The sequence below is a fragment of the Oncorhynchus nerka genome, unplaced genomic scaffold (genome assembly GCF_034236695.1).
Source record: "Oncorhynchus nerka isolate Pitt River unplaced genomic scaffold, Oner_Uvic_2.0 unplaced_scaffold_1445, whole genome shotgun sequence".
Lineage (NCBI taxonomy): Eukaryota > Metazoa > Chordata > Actinopteri > Salmoniformes > Salmonidae > Oncorhynchus > Oncorhynchus nerka.
Window position 1 is genome coordinate 54,938 of NW_027039871.1, and position 22,247 is coordinate 77,184.

General features: G+C 44.3%; 1 protein-coding gene across 1 annotated transcript; it reads left to right on the plus strand.

Moving 5' to 3' along the window:
- Positions 1-19,318: 19,318 nt before the first annotated feature.
- Positions 19,319-20,269, plus strand: LOC135568619 (trace amine-associated receptor 13c-like). The gene has a single exon (XM_065015425.1). It carries the CDS (start codon positions 19,374-19,376, stop codon positions 20,181-20,183), a length of 810 nt encoding a protein of 269 aa, XP_064871497.1. The 5' UTR covers positions 19,319-19,373; the 3' UTR covers positions 20,184-20,269.
- Positions 20,270-22,247: the final 1,978 nt, after the last annotated feature.

The window sequence follows — 22,247 nt, forward strand, 5'->3', positions numbered from 1 at the left end:
GGGGGGGGGGGGGTTCTGTCACGCCTTGGTCTTAGTATTTTGTGTTTTCTTTCTTTATTTGGTCAGGCCAGGATGTGACATGGGTTTATTTTGTGGTGTGTTTTTGTATTGGGGTTTTAGTAGGTATTGGGATTGTGGCTGAGTAGGGTTGTCTAGGAAAGTCTATGGTTGCCTGAGGCGGTTCTTAATCAGAGGCAGGTGATTTTTGTTGTCTCTGATTGGGAACCATATTTAGGCAGCCATATTCTTTGAGTGTTTTGTGGGTGATTGTTCCTGTCTCTGTGTTAGTTGTCACCAGATAGGCTGTATAGGTTTTCACGGTCCGTTTGTTGTTTTTGTATTGTTCGTGTTTTTTCTACATTAAAGATATATTGAACTAACCACGCTGCATTTTGGTCCGACTCTCTTTCGACGGAAGAAAACCGTAACACTCAGCTGTTTGAACTGATCATTGAGTGGATAGAGGGCCCTCTTGGCCCAAAGCTTTTTTTGGCTTGGGCAGCACCATTTCACAATTTTTTAAATGTCTGTTGCCAATTGGATGAAAAAGCTTGCTAGTGTCACCCAAAAGTGGCAAGTGCGCTAGTCTAGTGCCACTTTGATTATGCCTGTACATGATAGTTCACCAGCAGCCCTAAACATCGAAAGAATAAGCTACAGACCAGCCAAAAAGCTTGTTAGAATTGTACTTAAACTCCCTCCCGCCTCATACTCCTCTGGAAATCAAGCATTTTAAGCAACTAGGCTGGCCATCTGTGGAAAAAAAGAATAGTATTAATTTAACTTTGTCTGGTCCAAATAATTATCACAGACTCAGCCCACAGGTACCGATATAACTATTTTCCATTTGTAAGAGAGATGTCCACCATCATAAAACCTGAGTCAGAAAGTCTAATATTCACTATATTAAATATAAGAGATGAACTACATTTATATACACTGGCATTATTAAATGGAACAAACTATAACAATAACTCAAAGCCGTACCACCAATTATTAGGAAATGGAAGACATACAAGACCACTGATAATCTCCCTCGATCTGGGGCGCCACGCAAGATCTCACCCTGTGGGGTCAAAATGATCACAAGAACGGTGAGCAAAAATCCCAGAACCACACGGGGGGACCTAGTGAATGACCTGCAGAGAGCTGGGACCAAAGTAACAAAGCCTACTATCAGTAACACACTACGCCGCCAGGGACTCAAATCCTGCAGTGCCAGACGTGTCCCCCTGCTTAAGCCAGTACATGTCCAGGGTCTGGAGAGCATTCATGGAACGCCTGAGGGTCTCGGTCAGCCTCACCTCAGGTTTTCACCCCGAGAATAACGGGCAGGTGGAGAGAGTAAAACAGGATGTGGGTAGGTTTCTGTGGTCATATTGCCAGGACCGGACGGCGGAGTGGGTGGCGTTCATCCCCTGCGCAGAGATGGCCCAAAACTCACTTTTTGTTTTTGGCACCTTTTTTGGCACCTTGGCATCAGAGCCAGATCGAAGCTCCTGTAGTGGACGAAAGGTTTAAGCACTCGGAGGAGACCTGGGACGCCGCCCATGTGCACCTGCAACGGGCCGTGAGAAGGCAGAAGGTGAGCGCCAACCGCCACCGCAGTGAGGCCCTGGTGTTCGCACCATGGGATTGGGTCTGTCTCTCGACCCGAAACCTACCCCTCCGCCTGTCCTGCCGGCAGCTGAGTCCGTGGTTTGTGGGGCCATTAAATGTCCCGAGGAGACTGAACGGGGTATGCTATAGGTTACAGTTTCCCCCAGATTATCATATTAATCCCTCGTTCCATGTGTCTCTCCTCAGGCCATTGATGGCTGGTCCACTCCAGGAGTCTGAGGTGCGGGAAGTTCTCCGCCCCCTCTGGACATCGAGGGGGCCCCGGCGTATGCTGTTCGAGCCATCCTGGACACGAGGCATTGGGTGAGGGGCCTTCAGTACCTCGTGGAGTGGGAGGGGTACGGTCCGGAGGATAGATGCTGAATGCCGGTGGAGGACGTCTTGGACCCTTCATTGCTGTGGGGGTTCCACCGTTTCCATCCGGATCGACCTTCGCCTCGTCCTCCGGGTCGTCCCCGAGGTCGGTGTCGGCACGCTGCTGGAGCCGCGCCTCAAGGGGGGGTACTGTCACGACTTCCGCCGAAGTCGGTCCCTCTCCTTGTTTGGGCGACATTCGGCATTCGACGTCACTGGCCTTCTAGCCATCGCCGATCCACTTTTCATTTTCCATTTGTTTTGTCTTTGTCTTACACACCTGGTTTCAATCCCCCAATTACTTGTTCATTATCTAACCCTTTTGTTCCCCCATGTTTGCTTGTGAGTGATTGTTTTTATGTAAATCGGTCCGTTTATGTGGGCTATATTGTATTGTACTTGTCTATTAGATTTACTTTATATCTGCTGTTCTGCGCCTGACTCCTCAACACCAGCTACACACAGACCACAATACACTGTCTAGACAGAAAAATACCTTGATGTCATATTTTGCAGTAAAGTAAATGACGTAGTTACTGAATTTTGCCTTTTGCCTAAAGCACATGCAGTCAAAATGAATGGTACCATTCCATACATGAAGGGAACATTTTGTAATTTGCTGTTTGATTGATGAGAAACTCCATATTGCAAATGTACGGTCCCTTACTCAACTTCCGCTAATGTTTCTAAAATTCGCCGACAGCGCTGGGCCGTACGTAAGCGGCCAGATCTTCCGGGAAGTCATTGAACGAAGTCTCTCGGACATTTAGTTTCCGTTTTATAACATTTTCAAATGTTGGTCATTTTTCCGCTGTCCCGGCAAATACCACCAGATGGCGAATGGAATCATATTGCAAACGTACAAAACATCACCAATCACGACATGGCCATTTTTCCTAAGCGGAAAAGACTTCGGAGACGAAACTTGGTGAGCATAGGTTTGGCATAATGTGCAGTTAGAACCGAACAAGATGGTGTCGAGGCCTCAATGTTTTTTGAATTAAGGCCATTTTTCTGGGATTGAAGGTCAAAAACGAAAATAGAGTGCTAATTTGACCGCATCACATCAAAGTACATGAACCTACGGTGTCAGGAAAAAAAGAACCAGACATTTAATCTATCGTAATTTGAGAGAAATAGCAAAATGTACAATCGGTGATGCTCAAAGAAATGTTGTTTTTTCCCCAAAAAGTTACAGATCCAGTTGCGGCATGTTCAGACGAATCCGTTAAGATGGGTTTCAGAACTCTACGTGATTTCTGTGATTTTCTTTGATTTTCTGAAATAACACTCAATCATTCAATCAACCCTCTGTAAATAAGTCAGTTCTTAATGTAAAGACTTAAAACTCCAAATTCTGTAAGAGCCTACCCAAAGGGGAAGCAGGGCAGTCTAGTGGTTAGAGCGTTGGACTAGTAACCGGAAGGTTTCAAGTTCAAACCCCCTAGCTGACAAGGTACAAATCTGACGTTCTGCCCCTGAACAGGCAGTTAACCCTCTGTTCCTAGGCCGTCATTGAAAATAAGATTTTTTCTTAACTGACTTGCCTAGTTAAATAAAGGTTAAAAAAAAGAAAAAAAGGAGGATATGTGTTCACTTTCAGCTTCCTGTGTCAACCGGAAGTGCCTTAAATTGGAGTCACAGGGGCTGTTTCGAAGGGTTAAAAAGGTCAGCTCTTTCCAAAACATCATATGTGTGATTAGAAAACCCTCATGAACTGTAAATCACTCATTTCTTCCAACAGCTGTCAAAGAAAAACTCACACACACACACACACACAAACACAGTAAGGATGGAGTGACACAGTGCGGGGCTTAAAGACACACAGAGCCTGCAATGGCATTGCCATAAACTCTAGGCAGTGCAGAGTTCAACGAGATGCCTCGCTTGGTCTGAGCGCAACGACCGTGATAAAAAGTAGGCCCATAACGAAGCCTGGCCCTAAATTTCAGGTGCTTTTGGGGGACAGCGGCCGAACCGTTAGGGTTAGAAGGACATTTCAACCAGTGCAAGCCTAAACTTGACTGTGTGGCATTAACCATTAACAGTGAAAACAGGGTTTTTTCATCTCACAGTTTACAATGATATCTCTCCAAGTAGGAATACATTGCCTGCTCCCCTAAATTCAACCTGAAGCCTATGTGGGTTATGAATGCCTTACGAAACTGTCTTCGATGACAATTCATCAGGCCACTATGAGGTCTACCTGTGTTGATTCTAAGCTTCCTGGAGAAACCGGAAGTGATTATTAAATTCACCCTAAAGATGTTTTGATATACCAAACCTGCAGTTTGTGAGACACTGCATTCAACCCTGTGTAGATAGGTCAATTCTGAATGTAAAGACTTTAAACGCAGGATTCTGTAAGAGCATAACCCAATCAGGGTATGTGTTTACTTTTAGCTTCCTGTGCCAAACCGGAAATGCCTTAAATTGTGGTCACAGTGTTTGTTTCAAGGGATAAAAAGTCACATCTTTCCAAAACTTCATATGTGTGATTACGCAACCCTCAGCTAGGCCTACACATAATGTCTGAACTGGACCCGCAACTAGAATGTTACTACATGTTTTATGTTTTTATTATGGTTTACATAAAAGGCCCTGTGAATTTTGGGCCTACTCTGGAATATTTGATATTTGGCTTCTAAACCAGTTTGAAAAAGTGGGTGTGGTATCCGTTTGTATCAGTTTGGTGTCAGAATGATGTCTAATTGACTAATGGATGGTGACTTGCTGGCTATGTTTAACTTGTTGACACACCCCATCCCAATAGCGGGATAATTGTCATCAGCAACGCTGAATAGCATAGCACTACAGTGAAATAATATTACTAAAACATATTAATATTCATGAAATCACAAGTGCAATATTGCAAAACACAGCTTAGCCTTTTGTTAATCCACCTGTCGTCTCAGATTTTGAAATGATGCTTTACAGCGAAAGCAATACAAGCGTTTGTGTAAGTTTATCGATCGCATAACAAAGCATTAAGTACACTTAGTATCAGGTAGCTTGGTCACGAAAATAAGAAAAGCAGTCAAATGAATTGTTTACCTTTGATGATTTTCGGATGCTTTCACTCACGAGACTCCAAGTTACACAACAAATGTTCCTTTTGTTCCATAAAGATTATTTTTCATATCCAAAATACCTCCGTTTGTTTGTCGCGTTATGTTCAGAAATTCACAGGAAAGAGCGGTCACAACAACGCAGACGAAAATTCCAAATAATATCCATAATGTCCACAGAAACATGAAGAACGTTTTTTATAATCAATCCTCAGGTTGTTTTTAAAATATATATTCGATAATATATCAACCGGGAGTGTAGGTTTTTCAAAAGGACCTGGAGAAACAATGTCCGCTTTCCTCTGTTATGCAAAACTCACTCTGAGAGCCCCCACCTATCCAATTACGCAATGTGATCTTTCTGGCTCATTTTTCAAAATAAAAGCTTGAAACTATCTAAACTTGATGACCTCAATCTCACACAAATTATCAATGAACCTACCAGGTACCTCCCCAAAGCCTTAAACACGGGCACCCTCATAGATATCATCCTAACCAACTTGCCCTCTAAATACACCTCTGCTGTCTTCAACCAAGATCTCAGCGATCACTGCCTCATTGCCTGCATCCGTAATGGGTCAGCGGTCAAACAACCTCCACTCATCACTGTAAAACGCTCCCTGAAACACTTCAGCGAGCAGGCCTTTCTAATCGACCTGGCTGGGGTATCCTGGAAGGATATTGATCTCATCCCGTCAGTAGAGGATGCCTGGATATTTAAAAAAAATGCCTTCCTAACCATCTTAAATAAACATGCCCCATTCAAGAAATTTAGAACCAGGAACAGATATAGCCCTTGGTTCTCCCCATACCTGACTGCCCTTAACCAACACAAAAACATCCTATGGCGTTCTGCATTAGCATCGAACAGCCCCCGTGATATGCAGCTGTTCAGGGAAGCTAGAAACCATTATTCACAGGCAGTTAGAAAAGCCAAGGCTAGCTTTTTCAAGCAGAAATTTGCTTCCTGCAACACTAACTCAAAAAAGTTCTGGGACACTGTAAAAGTCCATGGAGAATAATAACACCTCCTCCTAGCTGCCCACTGCACTGAAGATAGGAAACACTGTCACCACTGATAAATCCAACATAATTGAGAATTTCAATAAGCATTTTTCTACGGCTGGCCATGCTTTCCACCTGGCTACTCCTACCCCGGTCAACAGCACTGCACCCCCAACAGCAACTCGCCCAAGCCTTCCCCATTTCTCCTTCTCCCAAATCCGTTCAGCTGATGTTCTGAAAGAGCTGCAAAATCTGGACCCCTACAAATCAGCCGGGTTAGACAATCTGGACCCTTTCTTTCTAAAATTATCTGCCGAAATTGTTGCCACCCCTATTACTAGCCTGTTCAACCTCTCGTTCGTGTCGTCTGAGATTCCCAAAGATTGGAAAGCAGCTGCGGTCATCCCCCTCTTCAAAGGGGGGGACACTCTTGACCCAAACTGCTACAGACCTATACCCATCCTACCATGCCTTTCTAATGTCTTCGAAAGCCAAGTCAACAAACCGATTACCGACCATTTCGAATCTCACCATACCTTCTCTGCGATGCAATCTGGTTTCAGAGCTGGTCATGGGTGCACCTTAGCCACGCTCAAGGTCCTAAACGATATCTTAACCGCCATCGATAAGAAACATTACTGTGCAGCCGTATTCATTGATCTGGCCAAGGCTTTCGACTCTGTCAATCACCACATCCTCATCGGTAGACTCGACAGCCTTGGTTTCTCAAATGATTGCCTCGCCTGGTTCACCAACTACTTCTCTGATAGAGTTCAGTGTGTCAAATCGGAGGGTCTGCTGTCCGGACCTCTGGCAGTCTCTATGGGGGTGCCACAGGGTTCAATTCTTGGACCTATTGCTCTTAAATACAAGTAAAACTAAATGCATGCTCTTCAACCGATCGCTACCTGCATCTACCCGCCTGTCCAACATCACTACTCTGGACGGCTCTGACTTAGAATACGTGGACAACTACAAATACTTAGGTGTCTGGTTAGACTGTAAACTCTCCTTCCAGACCCATATCAAACATCTCCAATCCAAAGTTAAATCTAGAATTGGCTTCCTATTTCGCAACAAAGCATCCTTCACTCATGCTGCCAAACATACCCTTATAAAACTGACCATCCTACCAATCCTCGACTTTGGCGATGTCATTTACAAAATAGCCTTCAATACCCCACTCAACAAATTGGATGCAGTCTATCACAGTGCAATCCGTTTTGTCACCAAAGCCCCATATACTACCCATCATTGCAACCTGTACGCTCTCGTTGGCTGGCCCTCGCTTCATACTCGTCGCCAAACCCACTGGTTCCATGTCATCTACAAGACCCTGCTAGGTAAAGTCCCCCCTTATCTCAGCTCGCTGGTCACCATAGCATCTCCCACCTGTAGCACACGCTCCAGCAGGTATATCTCTCTAGTCATCCCCAAAACCAATTCTTTCTTTGGCCGCCTCTCCTTCCAGTTCTCTGCTGCCAATGACTGGAACGAACTACAAAAATCTCTGAAACTGGAAACACTTATCTCCCTCACTAGCTTTAAGCACCAACTGTCAGAGCAGCTCACATATTACTGCACCTGTACATAGCCCACCTATAATTTAGTCCAAACAACTACCTCTTTCCCAACTGTATTTACTTAATTTATTTATTTTGCTCTTTTGCACCCCATTATTTTTATTTCTACTTTGCACATTCTTCCATTGCAAAACTACCATTCCAGTGTTTTACTTGCTATATTGTATTTACTTTGCCACCATGGCCTTTTTTGCCTTTACCTCGCTTCTCACCTCATTTGCTCACATTGTATATAGACTTGTTTATACTGTATTATTGACTGTATGTTTGTTTTACTCCATGTGTAACTCTGTGTCGTTGTATCTGTCGAACTGCTTTGCTTTATCTTGGCCAGGTCGCAATTGTAAATGAGAACTTGTTCTCAACTTGCCTACCTGGTTAAATAAAGGTGAAAAAAAAATTTGATTAACAGGTTTTATATAGCTTTGTAATACAATTGTTGTAATTGCTTCTTTCATGTAACAATACACTGATATAACTTATCTTATCATCATAGATATATGTGGTGTTGAAAAACTATTTAGACATTGTGGATTGTATATTTCAAATACCAAAGTCTGTTGTTGTTCCATGTTATTTAATGCTAAACAGTATGTAACTATTCTAAAAGTACATTTTGAGAACGTCATGAGTCATTACGTAGGTTTAACATCACCCTCTAGTGGCTCAATTGGGACACAATGCCTTCAACAAGTGCAGTAAAATGTAAATGTACAATATGCATGATATCAGATAACATCCAAGTATATCTCAATGGTTTATTGTGTAAGTAGTTGATGGTCAAATTTAAGAATATGCAATTTGGATAACACTTTAAAATGTTCAGTAATAAACCATTTGTTAGGAATTTACAGAAAGGTATTTTCAAAAGAGGCTGTCAGTGTGTCTGGTGTTAAAACTGCACAGACAAATAAGTCTGAGAGAAAAGCAGCAAATACGCTTTCTATTGTTAGCACTAACATGCAAGAGTCTGTAATAATGACACATCACTCTACCAATTAAAGGTATCGAACAAGAACGCACACACACAAACACACACACACACACACATACACACACATTCATCTAGTACACTGTGATTTCATATTACATCAGCAACACTCAATCTTTGTTCTGTGAGTGACGTCCAAAACTCTAAGGTATTCTACCAATTAAAGGTGTTGGAGACACACTGAGGATTTCCTCCAGGGCCCTAATAAGGCCCCAATACAGCATAAACATTCAAAGTGAACCTAAGTACAACTCTATTGTCATTTGTGTGATTACAACTTCCATTAGGCCTCAGCCTCAGTACAACCCTCACCCCTAAACTAGTCTTCTCTGCACAGGTCAAGAACCCCACCTCTGAATTGATACTCTGTGGTATCCTGAGTGGAAAACCAACATCTAAACCAATAGTCCAAGAGAAAAGCCCTTCCTGGCCTGAGTTTGACACTGATTTAGAAGTACCAGGCAGGGCTACCTTATCATGAGAGCATGAGTCTAACTCACCTCTGCTACACATTTTCCATCTAAGTCATTTAGCAGATAGGGGGGTGGCATTAATCAAGAGACTCATTAAGAGGTACGTTTTCAGACTTAGCCTCCCCCTAACCACACTCATGTCTCAATCCTACACCCTTTCTATAGTGTTTTTGAAAGATAACAAGACATTTTCACAAGTACAGAACTGAAATGAAATGTTTTATACATGGACTCTCTAAGTTGGCACATCCTGATTTCAACACATATATAATATGATCCAGGGTCAATATAGACATATCTAACATGCCAAAAGACTGTTGTGACCTCTGACCTGGCAGCAGTGATGTAGTGAGAGCAGTGGTAGTGAGAGTAGTGGTAGTGAGAGTAGTGGTAGTGAGAGTAGTGGTAGTGAGAGTAGTGGTAGTGAGAGTAGTGGTAGTGAGAGTAGTGTTAGTGAGAGTAGTGGTAGTGAGAGTAGTGGTAGTGAGAGTAGTGTTAGTGAGAGTAGTGGTAGTTTTCATAACCAATATGTTGAGGTTGAATTGTCTGCTGCGGTCTCCTGCTCTGTTGTGTTTTCATCGTTCAGCCAGGTGATAACAGGAAGAGGGATATCACAGGTTAGAGACACAGGGTTGTTCACCACCACAATCACATGTTCTGGGACCTGGTTCTGACCACAGATAATGGGGAAACTGGAGGGACAAAACACACATACTGTGTATTAAAACACACACACACACACACACCCACAAACACACACACATACTCTACCCCTACATGTTGTAGTATTCTGAGGTTGTTGTTTACGTACCATATACCTGCAGGCTGTACTCCTTGGCTGCGTTGATGTCTGTATAGATGGCTGTGTTAACTTCTTTAGAGCACTACGTGATGCAGCCCGGGTTGGTGCTGCATCACTGACCCTGGGTTGTGGCTAATAGTGTGGAGTTGCCTAGAGGATAGCGATTATGCCCTTAAAGGGAAATTACACTCAAAAACGTTTTTTTTTTTTTTTTTACTTTACGTTGAAAGTCACTTCGCTCTTCAGTTAGCCCATTGTACTGCCAATGTTTGTCTATGGAGAGTGCATGGCTGTGTGATCGAGTTCATGCAACTATCAGCAACGGGTGTGGCTGAAATAGCCAGATCCACTAATTTGAAGGGGTGTCCCTATACTTTTGTATGTCTTTGACCAACATATATATATATTTGTATTCCCAATCATGTGAAATCCATAGGACTAATGAATTAGTTTCAATTGACTGATTTCCATGTGACTGTAACTATGTATGTTACGCCCTGACCAGAGAGAGCTGTTTATTCTCTGTTGGTTGGGGCGTGATAGTGACTAGGGTGGGTGATCTAGGTGATTAATGGTTTATGTTGGCCTGGTATGGTTCCCAATCAGAGACAGCTGTTTATCGTTGTCTCTGATTGGGGATCATATTTAGGCAGCCATTTCCTAATTTGTGATTTGTGGGATCTTGTCTATGGATAGTTAGAACTATTATTAGAACTATTATTAGTTTTGTTTGTGTTTTATTGTTTTGTTTGGTGAGAACTCTACTCACGCTGCGCCTTGGTCCAATCATTATGACGATCGTGACACTCTAATCTTACGTTTTATATTTTTGTTCATTATAGAATATTTCAAATTATCAAATTATCCCTCTGTCACAGATGTGAATTATACTGCCTTCCTCTGGCCTCTGGACATGAAAGTAATCCCTGTCCTCGGGTTCTTTCTGCAGGAAAATGTCTCAAATATGTAGCTCTTTACTCCAGCACTTTGGATATAAGTTCAAATGTTTTATATGAGGCGACATTTTAGAAATGTCACCTTTCATTTCAGGGTATTTTCATACATACATTGCATTAGGAAAGTATTCATACCCCTTGACTTTTTCCACATTTTGTTACGTTACAGCCTTATTCAAAAATGCATTAAATTATTTTTATTTCTCATTAATCTACACACAATACCCCATAAACCGTTAATTTTTGTAAAGTTGCAGGTATTAAAAATAAAAACAGAAATACTTACATAAGTATTCAGACCCTTTGGTATGAGACACGAAATTGAGCTAAGGTGCATCCTGTTTCCATTGATGATCCTTGATGTTTCTACAACTTGATTGGAGTCCACATGTGGTATATTCAATTGATTGGACATGAGTTGACAGTTGAGGCACAGAAAACCACAAAGACTCTTCCTATAGCTGGCCGCCCGGCCAAACTGAGCAATCGGGGGAGAAGGGCCTTGATCAGGGAGGTGACTAAGAACCTGATACTCACTCTGAGAGAGCTCCAGAGTTCCTCTTTGGAGATGGGAGAACCTTCCCGAAGGACAACCATCTCTGCAGCACTCCAACAATCAGGTCTTTATTGTAGAGTGGCCAGACGGAAGCAACACCTCAATAAAGCCTTGGAGTTTGCCAAAAGGCACCTTAAGTACTCTTACACCACAAGAAACAAGATTCTCTGGTCTGATGATACCAAGATTGAACTCTTTGCTCTGAATGGCAAGTGTCACATTTTGAGGAAACCTGGCCACGTCCCTGTGGTGAAGCATGGTGGTGGAGGAATCATGCTGTGGGGATGTTTTTCAGTGGCAAGGACTGGGAGACTAGTCAGGACTGAGGGAAAGATGAATGGAGCAAATTAAAGAGAGATCTTTGATTAAACCTGCTCCAGAGCGCTCAGGACCTCAGACTGGGGCGATAGTTCACCTAATATCAGGACAATGACCCTAAGCACATAGCCAAGACAACTCAAGAGTGGCTTCGGGACAGGTCCTTGAATGTCCATAACTTGCTCTGCCAGAGCTCGGGCTTAAAGCCGATGGAACATCTATGGAGAATCCTGAAAGAAGCTATGCAGCGGCGCTGCCCATTCAACCTGAATGAACTTGGGAGGATATTCAGAGCAAAATGGGATAAACACCCCTAATACAGGTGTGCCAAGCATGTAACGTCATACCCTGTAATCGCTGCCAAAGGTGCTTCAACAAGGTACTGAGTAAAGGGTCTGAATACTTATGTAAATTTCAGTTTTAAATGTTTTATAAATTTGCCAAAAAAATAAAACCTGTTTTTTCTTCGTCAGGTTAGAAGTTGATGTTACTCTTCAATAACACTGTCATGTTATGTCTTGTCCCTGTGCTTTCCCTTCTCTTCGTTTCCCCCTGCTGGTCGTATTGGTTACTCTCTCTCGCTATCGTTCCGTTCCTGCTCCCAGCTGTTCCTCATTCTCCTAACGACCTCGTTTACTCTCTCACACCTGTCCCCTCTTTTGCCCTCTGATTAAGTCTCTATTTCTCTCTCTGTTTCTGCTTCTGTCCTTGTCGGATTCTTGTTTGCTTTGCCCTTGTCCCGTCCTGTCGTAATCTGCCTCTTCTTCAGATGCTGCGTGTGAGCAGGTGTCTCTGTCCTCTACGGCCCGCGCCTACCCAGAGGGACCTGCAGTCGGTTGCCGCTAGCCCTGCAATTCTCCTCTACTACTAGAAGGAGGACTCTCCTGCAAAGATAGAGGATTTATGTTTTCCCTGTTTGGACATCTCCTGTAAAGATTGAGGATTTATGTTTTCCCTGTTTGGACATTAAAAGACTCTGTTTCTGTTGAATCGCTGTTGGGTCCTTACTCATCTGCATAACAGAAGAATCCGACCAAGAATGGACCCAGCGACTTCGGATCCTCTCTACTCAGCCGTCGAGATCCAGGGAGCGATGCTAGGCAGACACGAGCAGGAATTGTCTGCTGCTCGACATGCCGTTGAGACCCTGGCCGCCCAAGTCTCCGACCTCTCGAAACATATTCACAATCTCCGCCTTGATCCACCGGCTACTTCCAGGGCTTCCGAGTCTCCGGAGCCCAGAATTAATAACCCACCGTGTTACTCTGGGGAGCCTACTGAATGCCGCTCGTTCCTCACCCAGTGTGATATTGTGTTCTCTCTCCAGCCCAACACGTACTCCAGGGGTACAGCTCGTATCGCCTACGTCATATCTCTCCTTACAGGACGGGCTCGTGAGTGGGGCACGGCAATCTGGGAGGCAAGGGCTGAGTGTACTAACCAGTATCAGAACTTTAAGGAGGAGATGATACGGGTTTTTGATCGTTCAGTTTTTGGGAAAGAAGCTTCCAGGGCCCTGTCTTCCCTATGTCAAGGGAATCGATCCATAACGGACTACTCTATAGAGTTTCGCACTCTTGCTGCCTCCAGTGACTGGAACGAGCCGGCGTTGCTCGCTCGTTTTCTGGAGGGTCTCCACGCGGAGGTAAAGGATGAGATTCTCTCCCGGGAGGTTCCTTCCAGCGTGGATTCTTTGATTGAACTCGCTATTCGGATAGAACGACGGGTAGATCTTCGTCACCGAGCTCGTGGAAGAGAGCTCGCGTTATCCGTTTCCCCCCTCTCCGCATCACTACCATCTTCCTCCAGTGGCTCAGGTGCTGAGCCCATGCAGCTGGGGGTATTCGCATCTCGACTAAGGAGAGGGAACGGAGAATCACCAACCGCCTCTGTCTCTATTGCGGTTCCGCTGGTCATTTTGTCATTTCATGTCCAGTAAAAGCCAGAGCTCATCAGTAAGCGGAGGGCTACTGGTGAGCGCTACTACTCAGGTCTCTCCTTCAAGATCCTGTACTACCTTGTCGGTCCATCTACGCTGGACCGGTTCGGCAGCTTCCTGCAGTGCCTTGATAGACTCTGGGGCGGAGGGCTGTTTTATGGACGAAGCCTGGGCTCGGGAACATGACATTCCTCTCAGACAGTTAGGGAGCCCACGGCCATGTTCGCCTTGGATGGTAGTCCTCTCCCCAGTATTCAGCGTGAAACGCTACCTTTAACCCTCACTGTCTCTGGTAATCATAGCGAAACCATTTCTTTTTGATTTTTCGTTCACCTTTTTCACCTGTTGTTTTGGGCCATCCCTGGCTAGTGTGTCATAATCCTTCTATTAATTGGTCAAGTAATTCTATCCTCTCCTGGAACGTCTCTTGTCATGTGAAATGTTTAATGTCTGCTATCCCTCCTGTTTCTTCTGCCCCCTCTTCACAGGAGGAGTCTGGTGATTTGACAGGGGTGCCGGAGGAATATCATGATCTGCGCACGGTCTTCAGTCGGTCCAGGGCCACCTCCCTTCCTCCTCACCGGTCGTATGATTGTAGTATAGATCTCTTTCCGGGTACCACTCCCCGGGTAGACTATATTCTCTGTCGGCTCCCGAACGTAAGGCTCTCGAAGATTATTTGTCTGTAGCTCTCGACGCCGGTACCGTAGTCCCTTCCTCCTCTCCCGCCGGAGCGGGGTTTTTTTGTTAAGAAAAAGACGGGACCCTGCGCCCCTGCGTGGATTATCGAGGGCTGAATGACATAACGGTTAAGAATCGTTATCCGCTTCCCCTTATGTCTTCAGCCTTCGAGATCCTGCAGGGAGCCAGGTTTTTCACTAAGTTGGACCTTCGTAACGCTTACCATCTCGTGCGCATCAGGGAGGGGGACGAGTGGAAAACGGCGTTTAACACTCCGTTAGGCATTTTGAATACCGGGTTCTGCCGTTCGGTCTCGCTAACGCTCCAGCTGTCTTTCAGGCATTAGTGAATGATGTACTGAGAGACATGCTGAACATCTTTGTTTTCGTTTACCTTGACGATATCCTGATTTTTTCACCGTCACTCCAGATTCATGTTCAGCACGTTCGACGTGTCCTCCAGCGCCTTTTAGAGAATTGTCTTTATGTGAAGGCTGAGAAGTGCGCTTTTCATGTGTCTTCCGTCACATTTCTCGGTTCTGTTATTTCCGCTGAAGGCATTCAGATGGATTCCGCTAAGGTCCAAGCTGTCAGTGATTGGACCGTCCCTAAGTCACGTGTCGAGCTGCAGCGCTTTCTCGGTTTCGCGAATTTCTATCGTCGTTTCATTCGTAATTTCGGTCAGGTGGCAGCTCCTCTCACAGCCCTTACTTCTGTCAAGACGTGCTTTAAGTGGTCCGTTTCCGCCCAGGGAGCTTTTGATCTCCTCAAGAAGCGTTTTACATCCGCTCCTATCCTTGTTACACCTGACGCCTCTAGACAGTTCATTGTCGAGGTTGACGCGTCAGAGGTGGGCGTGGGAGCCATTCTGTCCCAGCGCTCCCATTCTGACGATAAGGTCCATCCTTGCGCGTATTTTTCTCATCGCCTGTCGCCGTCGGAACGTAACTATGATGTGGAAACCGCGAACTGCTCGCCATCCGCTTAGCCCTAGGCGAATGGCGACAGTGGTTGGAGGGGGCGACCGTTCCTTTGTCGCTTGGACTGACCATAAGAACCTTGAGTACATCCGTTCTGCCAAACGACTTAATGCTCGTCAGGCTCGTTGGGCGCTGTTTTTCGCTCGTTTCGAGTTCGTTATTTCTTATCGTCCGGGCTCAAAGAACACCAAGCCTGATGCTTTGTCCCGTCTCTTCAGTTCTTCAGTAGCCTCCACCGACCCCGAGGGATTCTCCCTGAGGGGCGTGTTGTCGGGTTGACTGTCTGGGGAATTGAGAGGCAGGTAAAGCAAGCACTCACTCACACTCCGTCGCCGCGCGCTGTCCTAGGAACCTTCTTTTCGTTCCCGTTCCTACTCGTCTGGCCGTTCTTCAGTGGGCTCACTCTGCCAAGTTAGCCGGCCATCCCGGCGTTCGGGGTACGCTTGCTTCTATTCGCCAGCGTTTCTGGTGGCCCACTCAGGAGCGTGACACGCGTCGTTTCGTGGCTGCTTGTTCGGACTGCGCGCAGACTAAGTCCGGTAACTCTCCTCCTGCCGGCCGTCTCAGACCGCTTCCATTCCCTCTCGACCGTGGTCTCACATCGCCTTAGACTTTATTACCGGTCTTCCTTCGTCAGCGGGGAAGACTGTTATTCTAACGGTTGTCGATAGGTTCTCTAAGGCGGCTCATTTTATTCCCCTCGCTAAACTCCCTTCTGCTAAAGAGACGGCACAAATCATCATTGAGAATGTTTTCAGAATTCATGGCCTTCCGTCAGACGCCGTTTCGGACAGGGGTCCGCAATTCACGTCTCAATTTTGGAGGGAGTTTTGCCGTTTGATTGGGGCTTCCGTCAGTCTCTCTTCCGGTTTTCACCCCCAGTCTAACGGTCAAGCAGAACGGGCCAATCAGACGATTGGTCGCATCTTACGCAGTCTTTCTTTTCGAAACCCTGCGTCTTGGGCAGAACAGCTCCCCTGGGCAGAATACGCTCACAACTTGCTTCCTTCGTCTGCGACCGGGCTATCTCCTTTTCAGAGTAGCCTCGGGTACCAGCCTCCTCTGTTCTCGTCCCAGCTCGCCGAGTCCAGCGTCCCCTCCGCTCAGGCTTTTGTCCAACGTTGTGAGCGCACCTGGAGGAGGGTCAGGTCTGCACTTTGCCGTTATAGGGCGCAGACTGTGAGAGCCGCTAATAAGCGTAGGACTAAGAGTCCTAGGTATTGTCGCGGTCAGAGAGTATGGCTCTCCACTCGTAACCTTCCCCTTATGACAGCTTCTCGCAAGTTGACCCCGCGGTTCATTGGTCCGTTCCGTATTTCTCAGGTCGTTAATCCTGTCGCAGTGCGACTTCTTCTTCCGCGACATCTTCGTCGCGTCCACCCGGTCTTCCATGTCTCCTGTGTCAAGCCTTTTCTTCGCGCCCCCGTTCGTCTTCCCCCCCGTCCTTGTCGAGGGCGCACCTATCTACAGGGTTCGGAAGATTATGGACATGCGTCCTCGGGCCGTGGTCATCAGTACCTAGTGGATTGGGAGGGTTACGGTCCTGAGGAAAGGAGTTGGGTTCCATCTCGGGACGTGCTGGACCGTTCGCTGATCGATGATTTCCTCCGTTGCCGCCAGGTTTCCTCCTCGAGTGCGCCAGGAGGCGCTCGGTGAGTGGGGGTACTGTCATGTTATGTCTTGTCCCTGTGCTTTCCCTTCTCTTCGTTTCCCCCTGCTGGTCGTATTGGTTACTCTCTCTCGCTATCGTTCCGTTCCTGCTCCCAGCTGTTCCTCATTCTCCTAACGACCTCGTTTACTCTCTCACACCTGTCCCCTCTTTTGCCCTCTGATTAAGTCTCTATTTCTCTCTCTGTTTCTGCTTCTGTCCTTGTCGGATTCTTGTTTGCTTTGCCCTTGTCCCGTCCTGTCGTAATCTGCCTCTTCTTCAGATGCTGCGTGTGAGCAGGTGTCTCTGTCCTCTACGGCCCGCGCCTACCCAGAGGGACCTGCAGTCGGTTGCCGCTAGCCCTGCAATTCTCCTCTACTACTAGAAGGTGGACTCTCCTGCAAAGATAGAGGATTTATGTTTTCCCTGTTTGGACATCTCCTGTAAAGATTGAGGATTTATGTTTTCCCTGTTTGGACATTAAAAGACTCTGTTTCTGTTGAATCGCTGTTGGGTCCTTACTCATCTGCATAACAAACACAGACCACAAAACAAATCAAGGGAGAAAATAGGTTTATTCAAAGAGGACAAATCATAGATGTTATGCTGAGAGGTAGATGTCTCTGACCCAATGATCATTAATTCCCTGTTACAGAAAAACACTATTTCCATTGATCGTTGATTCCCTCTTGACCGTTAGTCCTCTGCGTTGTGTATTATCTTAAAATATTCTTAGTCATTATGGTATTGTGAGTAGATTGATTAGGAGGATAAAAATAATTCAACATTTTTTAGAATAGGGCTTTAATGTAAGAGATTTTGGAAAAAGTCAAGGGATCTGAATAATTTCCGAATGCACTGTATCTGTTTTACAGTTTAGAAACAACTTATGTATCTACTCCTGACCCCTCCTGTCTCAGCCTCCAGTATTTATGCTGCAGTAGTATATGTGTTGGGGGGCTAGGGTCCGTCTGTTATATCTGAAGTATTTCTCCTGTCTTATCTGGTGTCCTGTGTGAATTTAAGTATGCTCTCTCTAATTCTCTCTTTCTTTATTTCTCTCTCTCTGAGGACCTGTCATATAACCATGCCTCAGGACTACCTGGCATGATGACTCCTTGGTGTCCCCAGTCCACCTGCCGTGCTGCTGCTCCAGTTTCAACTGTTCTGCCTGCGGCTATGGAAACCTGACCTGTTGACTGGACGTGCTACTTGTCCCAGACCTGCTGTTTTCAACTCTCTAGAGACAGCAGGAGAGGTGGAGATACTCTCAATGATCGGCTATGAAAAGCAAATTGACATTTACTCCTGAGGTGCTGACTTGTTGCACCCTCGACAACCACTGTGATTATTATTATTTGACCATGCTGGTCATTTATGAACATTTGAACATCTTGGCCATGTACTGTTATAATCTCCACCCGGCACAGCCAGAAGAGGACTAGCCACCCCTCATAGCCTGATTCCTCTCTAGGTTTCTTCCTATGTTTTGGAATTTCCAGGGAGTTTTTCCTAGCCACCGTGCTTCTACACCTGCATTGCTTGCTGTTTGGGGTTTTAGACTGGGTTTCTGTACAGCACTTTGTGGCATCAGCTGATGTAAGAAGGGCTTTATAAATAAATACATTTGATTTGAACAAACAAGACGAACTGGCACAGACAGACAGGAAACACAGGTATAAATACACAGAGGATAATGAGGAAGAAGGGAGACACCTGGAGGGGGGTGGACACAATCACAAAGACAGGTGAAACAGATCAGAAGTCGGAATTCAGCGGCTCAGACAAGTGATGTATTAATAATTCAGTTCAGATCGACATTTTTATAGTCTATGGAATGTTCCTATGGAATGCCACTATTTTGATTTGCTATTAGCATGTACACCATTAACTTATACTATCTCATCAACTTCCCTACTGTCAACCTTCCTATAAACACTGACCAGCTGACTTGTGGCGTGCCATCATGTTTCCTGAGTTTGTGGCTTATGGTCCAAAATGAGCTCTGACATCGCCCAAACATTTATTCTTACACAGTTTCCCATGTAAAATAGCCTTTGAGTGACCTCACCAATACTATATTTTCCATATTAAAATGCTCAGTTGAGTAAATGTACCTTTTCTATCATCTCTGACTATCAGTAAGGCTGAATGACAGGCCAGCTGGGCACACCAACATCCAATCCTGTCATACATCATGCTTTCACAAATTATTTGTTTATCTAACCGTTTGTTAGTGTGTGTTGATGTGGATGTGCACAGAGAGGCTCCTGGGAGGGGAGTGTCAGTAGCTCAGGGATAAATAGAGAGGCAGAGCTCAGAGTTAGTCAAAAGGCGGACCTGAGAAGGTCACACACACAGAACCATGCAGGAGCAGCAGGACCTCAGCATTTGTTACAAATGGAGAAATATGAAGATGTTCAATACTGTTTTCAAGACGGAAACTCTTCATGCGGAAAGGCTTTGCTATCGACATCTATCTACATAACACTGTACATCTTCTTCTCATTGATTTCAGCAGTTACAGTATTTTTGAACATACTGGTAATCATCTCCATCTCTCACTTCAAGCAGCTCCACACTACAACCAACCTGCTCATCTTCTCTCTGGCTGTGTCAGATCTCCTGGTGGGACTGATTGTGATACCAGTAGTGACTGTAGCATTAATGGAATCATGCTGGGATTTTGGAGAATATTTCTGTGTGTTTCAGATCTACATTACTTTTTTATGTACTTCTTTATCGCTTGGCAATTTGGTCTTGATATCTATTGACCGCTATGTTGCTGTGTGTGATCCCTTATTGTACCACTCTAAAATAACCACAACAAGAATGATGTGTTGTATATCCATTACCTGGTGTTGTTGTATCATATACCGTGCTGCTATTATAAAAAACTTTGTCAATGTACTGGTACCCGGTAGGTGTTTGAAAGAATGTTTTATTGTTGAAGGAATAACCTGGGGTAATATAATTGATCTTGTAATTACAATGGTTGTCCCGTGTTCTGTTATTATAACACTTTATGTGAAAATCTTTGTGGTGGCCAGATCACAGGCCAGAAATGTTTTTTCAAAAGAGTCTGCCAATGTGTCTGGTGTTAAAACTATACGGGCAAATAAGTCTGAGAGAAAAGCAACAAAAACTCTTTCTATTGTTGTTTTCAACTATTTCATTTCTATTTGTTTTCTTTTTTACTTTTGTAATTGACAATTTATTATCAGTTATCATCGGCTTTCTGGCATTTGTTAATTCCTTAATTAATCCAATCATTTATGCTTTCTTTTATCCATGGTTCAAAGTGACAGCTAAACATATTTTAACTCTGAACTTAAGGCGTTCGTAGTACAAATGTTTTCATAGTACATGTGATAGCTAGGGATGGGGGAAAAGTGTGACACCAATCAGGCCACCGAAGACTGGAATTGCCCTTCTAGTGTCTAGTGGCTCACTTCAACAAGTGCAGTAAAATTTAAATGTACAATATGCATGATATCAGATGACATCCAAGTATTTTTTATTTTTTTATTTTTATTTATTTCACCTTTATTTAACCAGGTAGGCTAGTTGAGAACAAGTTCTCATTTGCAACTGCGACCTGGCCAAGATAAAGCATAGCAGTGTGAACAGACAACACAGAGTTACACATGGAGTAAACAATTAACAAGTCAATAACACAGTAGAGAAAAAAGGGGAGTCTATATACAATGTGTGCAAAAGGCATGAGGAGGTAGGCGAATAATTACAATATTGCAGATTAACACTGGGGTGATAAAAGATCAGATGGTCATGTACAGGTAGAGATATTGGTGTGCAAAAGAGCAGAAAAGTAAATAAATAAATAAATAAAATTTAAAAAAAAACAGTATAAAAACAGTATGGGGATGAGGTAGGTGAAAATGGGTGGGCTATTTACCAATAGACTATGTACAGCTGCAGCGATCGGTTAGCTGCTCGGATAGCTGATGTTTGAAGTTGGTGAGGGAGATAAAAGTCTCCAACTTCAGCGATTTTTGCAGTTCATTCCAGTCACAGGCAGCAGAGTACTGGAACGAAAGGCGGCCAAATGAGGTGTTGGCTTTAGGGATGATCAGTGAGATACACCTGCTGGAGCGTGTGCTACGGATGGGTGTTGCCATCGTGACCAGTGAACTGAGATAAGGCGGAGCTTTACCTAGCATGGACTTGTAGATGACCTGGAGCCAGTGGGTCTGGCGACGAATATGTAGCGAGGGCCAGCCGACTAGAGCATACAAGTCGCAGTGGTGGGTGGTATAAGGTGCTTTGGTGACAAAACGGATGGCACTATGATAGACTGCATCCAGTTTGCTGAGTAGAGTGTTGGAAGCCATTTTGTAGATGACATCGCCGAAATCGAGGATCGGTAGGATAGTCAGTTTTACTAGGGGGTAAAACTGTATGGTGTATTGTGTAAATAGTTGATGGTCAAATATAAGAATATGCACTTTATAATAGCATTCAGTAATAAACCATTTGTAAGGAATTTACAGTTTGCTCAGCATTTATTAATCATTACTTCCACATTTGTTAAATGTTAGTCAGTTAGGTATTATCACATGTATAAATAACTACTCTATCCACTAATGATTCAACACAACAGCTCAGGAAACCACAGCAGACACTTTAACCTCAACATACTGGGTATGAACACTACCACTTCTCTCACTACCACTTCTCTCACTACCACCACTCTCATTACATCACTGCTGCCATGTCAGGGGTCACACTAGAACAGCTCTCTCAGACGCTGTGGAGTCAGAATGAATATAGAGATTAGTAAGACTTTATAATAACACTTTGTAATAAAGAATGTATAATAGATTAGTAAATAAGTCAATAGTTTATTAATCATTCATGTATCATTACTTTCACATTTGTTTTAGTAAGTTAGTAATTCACACATTTATAAACAACTTTTATAATCTGTAATAGTGATTCATAAGATCATCCAGAAGATGTTTCATGAATTAACTTATAAACCATGTACTAATCATTAGTCAAGTAGTTTTGCAGTCCCTAATATAAAAGTGAGGACTATTCAGACTTTCTTAATACTTTATAAATGTTTTGAACAGTGACCAGTGTAATTTATCACATAAAGATGGACAGGATATTGGTAGACATTCCAGTACTACCTGATGACACATAAGTTCTCAAAACGACCCAGAATGAATCAATGTTTAAACAATAAGCAAACAACACAGAGGATGTTAAAGGAAATATATTGAACATTTTATTCCAAAACAGTCACAC

What these genes read in the sequence shown, in the direction of transcription:
- LOC135568619 (XM_065015425.1), top strand. Translation starts at nt 19,374, where the DNA reads ATGGAGAAATATGAAGATGTTCAATACTGTTTTCAAGACGGAAACTCT.